Source organism: Lytechinus pictus, chromosome 19 (assembly GCF_037042905.1).
Source record: "Lytechinus pictus isolate F3 Inbred chromosome 19, Lp3.0, whole genome shotgun sequence".
Taxonomy (NCBI): Eukaryota; Metazoa; Echinodermata; class Echinoidea; order Temnopleuroida; family Toxopneustidae; genus Lytechinus; species Lytechinus pictus.
The window spans coordinates 10,418,804-10,431,820 of NC_087263.1; the positions used below are offsets into that span (position 1 = coordinate 10,418,804).

At 34.3% G+C, this 13,017-nt stretch overlaps 1 protein-coding gene across 1 annotated transcript; it reads left to right on the top strand.

Annotated features, from left to right (window-relative positions):
- The first annotated feature begins 4,665 nt into the window (after positions 1-4,665).
- Positions 4,666-12,423, top strand: LOC129282433 (metallophosphoesterase MPPED2-like). The gene is made up of 4 exons (XM_054918333.2): positions 4,666-5,758; positions 6,957-7,141; positions 11,464-11,610; positions 12,202-12,423. Exons 1-4 carry the CDS (start codon positions 5,748-5,750, stop codon positions 12,363-12,365), a joined length of 507 nt encoding a protein of 168 aa, XP_054774308.1. The 5' UTR covers positions 4,666-5,747; the 3' UTR covers positions 12,366-12,423.
- The last annotated feature ends 594 nt before the right edge of the window (positions 12,424-13,017 follow it).

Consider the following 13,017-nt stretch of genomic DNA (forward strand, 5'->3'; position numbering starts at 1 on the left):
TGACAGTGTAATGAACCATGAGGGATTTTATTTTAGTGGGGGGATCAGTACTTGGCATATATCACGAGTCTGTAAAAAAAAAATATAAGGACACAATTTAGACATGGCGTAAAGGGCATTTTTTTTTTTAGAATGCTGCAAGTGAGCAAAGAGAATAATACAAAATTTTGAACTTTTTATTACAAAAATGTGTTTGTGAAAAACGGGCCTATAACTTATTTTTAGAATGTGTCACATTTCACCCGCTTTCTTTTCTTTTCCTCTCAGTCTCCTGCATTCTTTCTGCATAGTTCTAACTGATCGGAGGGGGGGGGGGTTCCATGGCCCCAAGCCCTGCATCCGTACACATCCGCTTGCGGGGGTGGGAGTAGTAAGTAGTCCCAGACTGATATTTATTAGCCTTTTTACTAGTATTTCTACAAGTCCGGGCTACAAGTCACTCTACATTCGTGTAAGGACTCAATAATGCAAGCGCGACTGAGCACGAGCAGAAACTTTTGACACATTTATCTGAAAATGCGCATTTTGAGGACTCTTGTCGGTTACTTGGTTGTTTTCCTATTATATACTCTTTATACTACAATTCTCCGCATATATTCGTAATTCCGACGCTTTGTTATTCCGAAGGTGCTAGAAAAAATAAAGTTTTCAGAAATTGTTAAAATAAATGGGGCACACTCCATGCGCTTGGTTGTGGGGATAGAAAATGTTGTGTATAATAACATATCATGATATTCCATTTTATCCTGGAATTTTGTTTCTTTCTCCATCCTTCTGTTGTAGCAATTTCTGAAAGGAATGGTTTCATCCAATCATAACATAAACATGCGAACATTCCGAACATTAAAAAAAAATGCCATGAAATCCCTTTTATGCTTGGGACTGCTTGAGTTGCTTTAGTTATGTTAGTATTCTTCATTCAAATTGTTTTTTGTATAGTCCTATTTTAGATTTGTGGTCTCAGTGATCTAACTTTTTTAAGCTGTCATTACTTTTCTAACTTTTCATGCAGTCATAATTTGTCTTTTACCATCATGTTTTTATTTTTGTTAATATACACATCATGGATATAAATATTAATGTTTAGTTCCCCCTTTTATTTTCCAAGTGAGGCTTAATTCAAACTTAAGCGGGAGACCCGCCCCATCAGTGATTTTTAAAATGATAACATTTTAGATAAGCATTAGAATTATAAAGTTAGATTTAAAGTTTTATGCTGGTCAGTTTTGGGCTCTCTCGCTTCGCTCGATTCCCCCATTCTTTTTTATTTATTAATATTATTTATTCATTTAATTGATTAATATTAATAGATTATATAATTAATTCATTTATTCATTTACTAATTTATTTATTTATTAATCTAATTCATTTACTTTTACCAATTACGCTACAGAGTATAGTTGTTATGGTTTTGGTTTTGTTTTGTTTTGCGTTATCATTACCAGTATATACTGGTGTATGGTGGCGCTCTTTATCATAATGGTCAAAGGGCTTCGATCTCGCTCAAATATGACCATGAGCAGCATGTGACAGCTAGAAGCCTCACATCAATATTGATGTTCCAAAAAGGGGGAAGTCGTTGGAATTCATGACTACGACTCGATTATGCAACGTTGCAAACTGGATAAATAAAACAAAAAACACAAAATGCAAAACATTCCTGATTATGTTCATTGAAGGACAGCAAGTGTTACGTATAGGTTTTCCGTCAAATGAATAGAAAGAGGGAAAGAAAGCGGGAAGGGAAAGTAATATTAGGCCTACACTTTATTTTTTGTTCTATTTATTGGTAGGCCCTGTATTTTGAATTGAGTTTTAGTGATTGCTTTTATTTGTTTGTTATGTTTATCGTGAAAAAAATAAAACACTTAATTATAGTAACAAAATATCAATATACTTTTGTAAACACTCTTTTGATTATACCCCTCCCTCGCTATCCTGGACCCACCATTTCCGGTTTCAAATGTCTTATTTGTCTACAACACTCATTCTAATACAATTCAATCTCAAGTTTATTGATATAAACTCTTGACATTGAAGCTTAATCATGAAAAAAATAAACACTGATTTAACATAAAAATAATATTATGATAACCAAAAAAAGTCATAGAAATTAAAAATCTTCACAAAATGCAACAGAAAATTATCACACCATTACGACGCTCATGCACCCCATCTCATATTAGGTTAAGGGGTCTGAATGTGCAGCCTACGATGCCTATGCACTGAAATTCTAAAACCGCAGTTTTATTTGTGCTAGTCTTGTGTGAACTTAGACCTACTTGTTGATCAAAGTTTCAGTCAGGGTCTGTGCTGCCTAGACTTTTCGTCAATGAAAGGCACACTATACGAATTCAAGGGAATATTCGAGAAATGAATCATCCAAAGGAATTTGATAATCATATACAATGAGCTATGTAAAGATTTTCATTCAGTTTTCCAATATTATTTTGTATCTTTTCGATTTTATATTTTTAGATTTCAATGAAGAGCTTCATTATCAGTGGCGACTCCAGGCAGGGCGACATGCAAGCGATGCACACCACCCCTGTATTTTGAAAATCGTCCACTGAACATTACATACTAAGAACAAATATGCACCACCTGCGTGCTCACTTTGCTATATTTGCGCCCCATTATGTCAAAATAGTGCCACTGCTTAGGCCTAATATATTGTCAAATTTTAAGTTTAATCATGATATGCATACACAAGAAATAATCAGTCTGTGACATCTCTCTAAATAATATTCATTATTTAGTTGTGCATGCATTAGTATGCATCGTTTGGAACTTTGGATTCATGAGCATGTAAGATGAAATTATCGGCCATTTTTTTTAATGGGGCTTGTTCTATAGTATGGCAGATTCTGAATGATCATATATAGGCCTAATTATCATGCAGATTTTAGGACCTTTTATAGCTCCATACCCGGAAAAGGGGCGGAGTGACGTTTCTTGTTTCTCAAGCATTCAGGGGAAGAGGCGAGTATTTTGGAATTTTGAAAGGAAGAGCTCAATTGCTAAAGGGTTTAGATCCACTTTTAATCACATTTGTTGTTTTTTTGTTATGTAATTTTATAAATTTTTAGTAGCTCTATGAGATAAAACCAAAGAGAAGATGAAATTCCCATGAAAAAATGGCAAAGAAAAATCCCCTTTTTTCAAAAGGGGTTAGATCCATTTTAGTTTGTTTGCATAATAGGGGTTATAGATCCACAAAAATAATTTTTGGAAAGGAATATTGAAAAAATATGAAGCAAGGTAGATTTCTCTTATTCCCAATTTTATGTTCATATGGTAGGCTATCTTGACAATTCAGTTTCAATATGGCGGAATAAAAAAATATTGGAATAGTCTTAGGTGGATCTAACCCCTTTTGCAAACAAACTCTTCTGATTAGTTCTGAAGAGCTCATTTGCAAAAGGTGTAGATCCAATTTTTTTTCATAAAATTTGATTATGTTTGGTCTCAATGTACAGATTTTCATAATTATACCAAAGAAACATTAGTATTCCCATTAAAATGTGAGTAATAAAATGCAAAGAAAAACCTTTTTTTTTTATTCAAAAGGGGTTAGATCCTTTTCATTTGTTTGCAAAAGGGCCTAGATCCACAATGGTGATTTTTTGAAATAAATATTTAAAAGATATGACGACATGTATTTGTCTTTCATACCCAATTTTATATTCACATGGTAGGGTAGTTTATTATGACAATTAAGTTCGCATAAGAATATTGCAATATGGGGGAATAACAAAAAAACATTATTTTTTTTATTCGGAATGGTCTAAAGTGGATCTAACCCCTTTTGCAAACAAACTCTTCAAATGTAGATTATTATAAGGTATTTGAACATGTTTTAGGTCTATAAAGGTCTTGAAGATTACAATAAATGAATCGATAAGGGCACCGCTACTTGTTTGTTTGTAAAACTTAAATTTATTCAAAGTTAAAAACAAAATATAAAAGTGCCCGCAATCAGCATAAAGCTGTTTTTCGCGAGGCCGTGATTAAAATAAAATACAAATTATAAAAAAGCATGCAAACATAAAATATAAAAGTGCCCGCAATCAGCATAAATCTGTTTTTCGCGAGGCCGTGATTAAAATAAAATACAAATTATAAAAAAGCAAGCAAATTAACATTCAAATATTACTAAACGAAATATATGACAAATGCATAATCATAATGATTAAAAAAATCATTAACATAAAGGAAAATGTAGAAACATTAGGAAACAAAAGTAAAAAAAATAATCATATAAACATAAAATAGAATTTAATACAACATACTGTTTAATAATGAGAGGAAGGCCCCAATTTGCATTATTTTCATATAAATTTCGTTGTTTCATGTCATTTAAAAACATATTTACAGACTTATTGGAGAAGGCCTGTCTTGTTAATAATCATAATTATCTCGATAAGCAAATTTGTTTATATTTTGAAACGGAGAATGAATTATGTGTATAACACTACGAAGATAAAAGGTCTACGGACAAACTAACTTTATTTAAAAAAATATGTACAAGCCCACATTAGCCACTGGAAAAATATCTTAGAGAAAAGAAACGTTGTCATGATAAAACATGTAAAAGATTTAATTAAATAGTAATGAAAATTATTGATTGATCATGGAATCAAAGGGAGATATGGGATACGCCCTCTACTGACGATAAACAGTCAAACAATAGCAGCCGAATTATTGGAAAAGTAGAATTCTTGAATTTCGACGTAAATCCGCTATATTTTCTCATCTTGCTGGGTTATATGCGTACCCAAGCATGCTACTAAAGAGATAAAACTCATTCATGGCCATTATGAGTGAAGATTTTCACGATTTGGGGAAGGGTATTACTCATATCAGGAATTGATAATGAGGCAAATTTATCCGCTTTGGCGTCACTCGCAACGGAAATCAACTCGTGGAGGAGCCCGGCCCACCGGCGTAGACGTTGACGGTGACAGTGCCTAGCTGGATCTGCCGGACGGACGCGCTTGATGATTCATGAATGACGGAGTGAGTGAACAAACAAGTTAGGCCTACCGGTATTTCGTAATCGACGTGCAATAATGAGGAAGCTAATTCGTGACGTGAATGCCCCGCTTACTGCTTTCAGATGTTGGACCAGGTTTTCCTCCATTGTAATGGACAAAATTAGAACATGACCTGAATTTCCTTGCTACCATACCACCGATAGGCGATACATTACTGGTTCTCTGAGCTGACCACTCATCCTACGAACGAGGTTATAATAACTCTGTCTTCTTGTCAATCTGTATTTAGCTGGAATCAGAATCTGCATCATTGACATTGCATTTATTTGTAAACATTTCACTGTCTGACTGGACATTTAACATGTCGTGAAGTCTGATCTGTTTCAAAATGATGAAAATGGTGTCACTGTTTTTCAAATTTTAAGAAAGTAGCCAAGTCAATTTCTCTTGATTTTCCAAAAGTTCCAAGAACTTCCAATCAAAAAAATCAGCATCAAATCAATTTTAAAGATTTATTAAAGCCTGAAGGGGTGTGTTGAACAGAGTTGAGACTCCTGTCAAAGTCAAGCCAGGACTGCTTTGCTAAAAACATTGTGGCGTGAAACTAGAGAAAGTGATTTTTACTAGTGTGGATTGACGTGACGTACACTCGATTCCGTATTCTCAGAATTCAGGAGGGAAGATATTCTTCTTTATTTCTCAAATTTCAACAGGGTTCTGCAATAGATTTTACTTCAACTCAAAGACAATATGTCATTTCGGTAAGTTTTCTATTTTTCCTCCAGAATTGAGTCCAATCAGTGATATTTTCTAATGTGTACATTTACATGATAATTTAGATTTAATGTAAATTAGATCTAGATCTGTTACATATTTCCATGTCAGAGTGAACATGTCATGATTTTGCAACGTTTTGAAATCATTGTACAACATTTGTACATTATTTTGACTTTGAGGAGTGTTTGTATATATACATTGTACTAAATCTGGAAAATATTTATTTTTGTTTACAATATGGTTGTATAATTAGCATTGTTTATATTTTTAATATTTTGTTGTTAACATTTTCCTATATTTTCATGTCATTGTTTATTTGTACACGTAGGCGGCTAGGCCTGCATCACTATTAATTACTAGACCCTAGTCTAGTGGTATAATATTTTCCTTTTAAATGGTTATCTTAACCCATGTTAAACTGCAGATTTCAGTTTTTACATTGTACCCACTGTAGATGGATGTGACCTAGACAGCTGGCAGCCGTCTGTTTCGAGGAGTTTTTTAACTTTTTTTTAATAAAAATTTCTCCTCGTACGCAGACGGCTCGCTATCGTGCAGCCACCATTAGGGGACTTACAATGCGAAATCCCCCCGTCGGGGCTCTTCAATTTTTGTCTTTAATGAATCAAACTTTTGAAAATTAACGCGACTGAAATGCAAATTAATATTCCCTCTTGGCATTAATTGCCAAAAAACGGGGAAAATCAAGTTAAAAGGAACAAAAACAGTGACTTACCTCGGCTGTGGCGCAACTTCACTGCCCTGTTTTATCCTAACTTAATACACATAAACATATGGCCATTGAGTCCCCTGTACAGATCGCGCTAGAACTTCGGTCTCTGTATTTGGTGAGTGAAGCCAACGGAGTTCAGCTGAACAACCAACATAACAGAGACCGAAGCTTTTGGTCTAGATGTGACCCAGCTTATGTTCCAATATATAAAGCTGTACCATGATTTTGCTGAACATTTACATTTTAGGGTGAGAGTTGAAGCTTTTTTAGAATTAGGATTTAGGCATATAGCTTTGGCTTTTGAGATTAGGATTTAATAGCTTTCAGATTAGGATTTGCCAAAAACACTTTAATTGTTGGCATCAACTGAAAGACAGGAAAAGACAAGATATTGAACGATTGTTACCAGAACAAATGTTACATATTTATTCTCTTAAAATTCCTTCCAGTCGGATGTTGAAAGGAGCCAGTGGGCGGAGCTTGGCGTCCAAGGAACCAGAGCCGGGTGACCAATCAACAGAGATCACTGTCCATCCTGAAACTCGCAATCCAACGCGTGTATGGGACACCATACGATACAAACAGAAGGTTGACGTGATAACGCCTATTGATCCAGCCACACCCAAACCAAGAGGTGAATTTCTTTACTTTTCTAAGTCAATGGCCCTTATTCTGAAGTCGGGTTAAAATTTAAACTCTGGTTTAAAGCACTTGTTCACTGCAACCATCCTGCCTGTGGGGAATGTAGGACTATGGCATGCCAATGCTGTACAGAGCACACACTTTAAAAAATCATTAAAATATCACTTTTGTGACCAAAATTACTAATTTCCATACAGTTGCAATTTATTTTTCAATAGTAACTTGGGAATAATTTTTGTATTCACTAGAGCGCTCAAAAACTTGAATTTGGTCATATTTTTGTGTACGCCCTCTATTGGTGGAAAGTAATATGGCAAGAAAATTTTCATTTTTTTCCCTCTATTTTTAATTAAGAAAAAAATAATTTAAAGAATCAAATTTACTTAAGGGCCAAGTTGTATGACGAATAGGTGTAATGGAAACTGTCAGTGTAAAAAAATCAAGCATTTGTCCCAAAGAAAAAGAGAAAATAAGCCAAACATTGCCACCCTTATTTTGCCACATATGGAGATATAACTGAGAACAAGGTTATATCATAACCTTGTTCATTGAATGAGTGGTTTAAAGTTGCAGTTTAACCTCAGTGACACAAATCTGTAATGCTACAGGTTCAATTTATCAGCTCATTTAACACTCAAATAATTCAGGGGGTGTTTCACAAAGATTTAAGTATGACTTAGAGTCACACTTAAATGTCTAGTTGCGTCATGTGTGGTATAAAAGTCATGACCGTATTGGTCAGATCATGCGAAGAGGACGCGCACTTAGTACTGCGTATTGATCAATAAGATTGCAAATTGCGACTCCAAGTTATACTTAAAGGGGAATCCAACCTTGGTAATAATTTGTTATGTTGGAAAGTCGAAAAATAAATTAAACAAAATGGTGAAACTTTGAAAGAAATTTGACAAGCAATAACAAAGTTATGGCTGCTTTAAATTGAGATCCCATAGATTATGTAGATTTTAAATTGGCAATTGTATTTACGTTAAGAGGCAAGGACAATTTTCCCATAGGCCATGTGGTCTTCTCCTTTAAGTACCCATTCCCCTGGGGCAGTAATCTAAATATAACCCAGGTAGTATATTGTTTAATGTCTTCATGAAAGAAAAAATAACATTTTAGCAATGTTATGTATTGGAGTACATGGAAGAGTAGTCCTTGCCTTATGACATACATGTATATTCGGCCAATTTGAAGTCTCCATGGGTATAGTGATTACCAATTTACAACTGTTAAAAATTCAAAACTTTTGTATTGTTTGTCCAATATTTTTCAAACTTTCACCTATCCACTTGTCTGATTTTTCTCTTTCCTCTATTACAAAACAAGTTTTCATTTGGGCTGGATTCCCCTTTAAATCTTTGTGAAACATCCCCCTGAACTGCACTGACTGGAAATAGAAATTAAAACAGTTTTCTTCATCGTAAAGCATAAAGAAAGAACAGAGTACATATTGGAAATATTCAATGTAAACAAATTTATAACATTTTTGGCTTCGTGTGACTTTAGAACAGAGTATAAAGACCATGGTCTATTAGTTAAAGCGGACTTCAGAGTATGGGCCAATATTGCGTAACATAATGGCACAATTGTGATGTTGCCTACTACTACTAGTACTACCATGGTAACAATGATTTCAACAGCCAATGGAAATTAAGGATTCTAATCATACCATGCATATTATTCAATCGCAGTATTCAAAATTAAATAATTGAAATATTAAATAGGGCCCTGGCCTCTGTATACAAAAATGTGATTGATCACAAAAGTTACAATTACGTTTTAGATCTGGATCGTACAAATACCAATTATCAAAAGGATTGACTGTAATGTACATACTGTCTGTAGTAACCAATCAGAATAATTGTTTCAAATGACAATGTACATGTAGCAATTGATCGTAACTCTTTGGCCCAAATGCACAAATGTGGTTCAAACCATCGGTTGAATGTATGATTTATGCAGATTTCCTGTATAAATTACGCTTACTTTATATCGTGTATAAAAAATGTCCAATGCTTATGTGAGCGTTTGTCACAGCACGCGAAATTTATGCCTGTTGCCATAAAGTACACTATTTTATTTATGAGTCCACTGTTTAAAGAGTGGACTCATTAATTCAAAACAGTGGACTCTTGAATAAAATAGCGTGGATAACCACGGCAGCAGGCAAAGCGTGCATCAGCATTGGACATTTTTTAATATACAGTACATGTCCCATGGTAAATAAGCGTAATTTATACAAGAAATCTGCATAAACCATGGGTTCAACCAATGGTTTTAAAACCACCTTTGTGAATTCGTGCCATTGTGTTTTAATATAGGGCTCTGATCATTTTCACATTAAAAATGAGTATTCTATAATTAGAAATTTTTAGAATGAAGTACTGATAAATTGCAAACACAAAAGACTGAGAATGAGATTCTTACTTTTATGGAATGCCAAAAGCCAGACAGTGCCTCAGTTGGGCCCAGTATTTTAAAAGAGTTTGACACAAAATATGAGACAACCACCCAATAATTCCTCCAAATGCTGAAATTTATCATTCGAAAAAAATCTAGATGTAAACAAACCTTTTCAAAGTGAAATTTTGTTATCAGGTTTACAGGTCTATAAGAAAATATATTGATATGACGCCGAAGTGTGGATTCAGTTGGTCAATAAACCTTTAAATTGTATTGTGTTTGAAAGCTTATAGGGTATGTTCCAGGCTGAAAATGATATGATTTTAACAGATTTAAAGAAAAATCAGACAAATAATGCACTGAAAATTTGATCAAAATCGGACAAGGAATAACAAAGTTATGACATTTTCAACATAATTTGCATTACTTTGGTGAAACAGTTACAGTTCTAAGCTCGTCTTCATAATGAGCAAACTGATGATGTCATATCCCAACTTAATTTTTGTATTTTATTACATGAAATTATGTATGTTTATTACATTTCATTCCTCTAAGAACCAACAATTAGGTATTCATTGCTGCAACTTGAATAGTATTATAATGGAGACATATCATTCACACATGTTTTGAAAAAATGAAATGATTTTGATTTCATGTACACCCTGTAATAACATATTAAAGAAAAAGGAAAGTTGGGATGTGACATCATCAACCCATCTAAATGCATCATGATGATGTGTACCTGGGATCTCTTTTCACAAGATATTGAGCATTTAAAACTTTGAAATTCATTAACTTTGCTTTTAATATTTGTTATCAGATTTTGACGACATTTTCAGCATTTACTATGTAGCTCTGTGAATTTTACTCCATGTACATGTAGTTTTAAAATTACAGCACCATGTACATGTACATGTACAGTATACCAGATTATAAAATACATGTACCGGTACTTCTTTGAAGCAGTTTATTTTATACAAAATTTTTTACATGTTTCTAGCCAGTTTTGATATTCTGTCTCTAAGCATTTTACCCTGTATTATTAAAAACAGTATTATGATTTTTTTAAAGCTTTTGACATCTTGCTTGTTCGTATTGATCAAGTGTTATATGTTTGCATGTGTGTACAGGTATTGAAATGTATGTGTCCATATATAGTTGTTTGTCACCCCTGGATATTGTGACAGAAAGTATTTGTTTACATTTCAATTTTCTACCCAAAGAAATGAAGCATGATGTTTCTGACAGTTGCTCCTCATTGACATACATGTACAGTATATAAAGTGAAAATGAAAGTGTTCTTGTGCACACATATTTATCAATTGGCATGATTCAAATTTCATATGCATGCATCTCCCCCTTCAAAGAAAGCCTAAGGCTGCCCTTTTGCTTTTGCTCACTGAACCCCATTCAATTGCTTCCCCTGTTTTACAAAATGATTGGAAAATTCAACATCAATACAGGCAACAGAGTACAGTTAAACTTTTCTTGATTTTCTTTTTAATATTTTGATAGAATTTCCCATTTTCTTCTTTAAATGAACCCTAAAACTGATCAGTGTAAAATTGATTTCATAGCTTGGGCCAATTTTTTTCAGATTTTGTTGAAATTTTCATTGCTTAAAGTGAGTTTTATTTTTCTAATTTTCTTCAAGTCAACTTTTAGTTTTGGGGAGGGTGAATTTAAGACCCTTACTGTAAGTAAAAAATAGCATATTGTAGCACAAGATAAGATCACTAAATGACTAGTTTACGTAAAGTTGCATGTAGAGTTGTACCCCTAAAGTTGTGAGAAAGTCTTGAGTAACTTTTGAAAAGCTTTATAACCCCCACCCCCGCTTGGCATGAAATTGCTTTAGATTGTACATGTAGATTTATTGTTTGTTTGTGTTTATTATTGTGCCAGACCATGTGCGGTTTGTGTGTATATCGGACACGCATTCCAAGACTGGTGCCATGCCAGAGATTCCTGACGGGGATGTGCTTATTCATGCCGGGGACTTCACCAAAATTAGCCGCAGGAAAGAAGTGGTAAATTTCAATGAGTTTCTAGGTGAGTTGTCCGGTTCCACCGCACTTCAAGTTCTGCAAACAGACAATTTTCATGCATCAACTACAATGTATAGACCTGTCTAATTTTCATACTCTTATCAATTTTAAGATAAAAGATTATATCTTGAGAGCCTTTTAACTAGCCAGGGCCGAGCCATACAAAGAGTTTTGATTGGTCCAATCGATCTCATCTAGGGAAAATCATTGATATCGCATCTTTATCTAGATAGAGGAGATTTCCTACATATAGATCCCTTTGAACTTTCAGATTAAAATGGGTTGATTTCATGGAAAATATTGTATGTTTGCAGATCTTAATTTAAATCTTTGCTTCTTATGTGAAAGCTGTGCAGATGTTGCAAGTTTTGTGCTCACTGTTTTAGCATGCATTCATCATCCCTCTTCATCATCCCTCTTCATCATCGGTGCGGCTATTGCAGTTCGTGGTCACCTTGCGTTTGTGTACAGGTAGAAGTCTCTTGTGACATTGTTGAAGGTGTACAGGTTTATGTGGTAAATACTGGCTCAAAATACTCAAAAGGACTTCTCCTCCACCCCTTTCCCCCTCTCATGCATATTCATTGGGTCAAAGGTCACACGAGGTTTGTATGCACATCAGATACCTTCTCAAAGACGACGTATCTAAGCAAGGTGGTCCCGCCCGGCGATGTCTTTATTCATGCTGGAAGCTTCAATAACATTGGCCTCCCAAGGGAAGTCACTGCATTTAATGAGTTTCTAGGTAAGTACATGTAGGAATGAACAGAGTCATGATGTATTGTGGATGAATGACATCATGTCTTGTCTGTTATCATGCGACCTGATACAAAATTCCATAACCGATTTTGATGAAACTTGATATAATTTGTTCCTGTCACTTTACTCTTTCCAATAATTGCTTATTTTCATGGGTTTTGGTTCCCTTTAAACTTGTTTCCACTATGAATTAAAACTTTTCCACTTTTAACTGTTTTCCGCTATTTAGTTTTATGAAAAATAGAGATGAGAAAGGGGTCCTTTCCATCAGGGTTTGTGCCTTCAGACTATGTTGTATTAAAACAGTCAAGACACTGATCTGCTTTTTAGCCAATCAGAATGAAGCTTGTTTGTTTGAAACGCTCTCCTACTCACCAGCTAGTAGTACCGGTACTTTTTGGGTCAGACTGCTTTATACATTAGTACTGTACGATACAAAGTGGCTTGGTCTATTAAAGGTCAAGTCCACCTCAGAAAATTGTTGATTTGAATCGATAGAGAAAAATCAAACTAGCATAACAGTGAAAATTTCATCAAAATCGGATGTAAAATAAGAAAGTTATGACATTTTAAAGTTTCGGTTATTTTTCACAAAACAGTGATATGCACACCTAGGTGAGTCAGTCGATGATGTCCATCACTCACTATTTCT

Bases quoted from the DNA above. Each gene is read 5' to 3' on its own strand.
- LOC129282433 (XM_054918333.2), top strand. The intron at 7,142-11,463 runs GTGAATTTCTTT...TTATTGTGCCAG, and splicing joins AGCCACACCCAAACCAAGAG to ACCATGTGCGGTTTGTGTGT. The intron at 11,611-12,201 runs GTGAGTTGTCCG...ATTGGGTCAAAG, and splicing joins AAATTTCAATGAGTTTCTAG to GTCACACGAGGTTTGTATGC.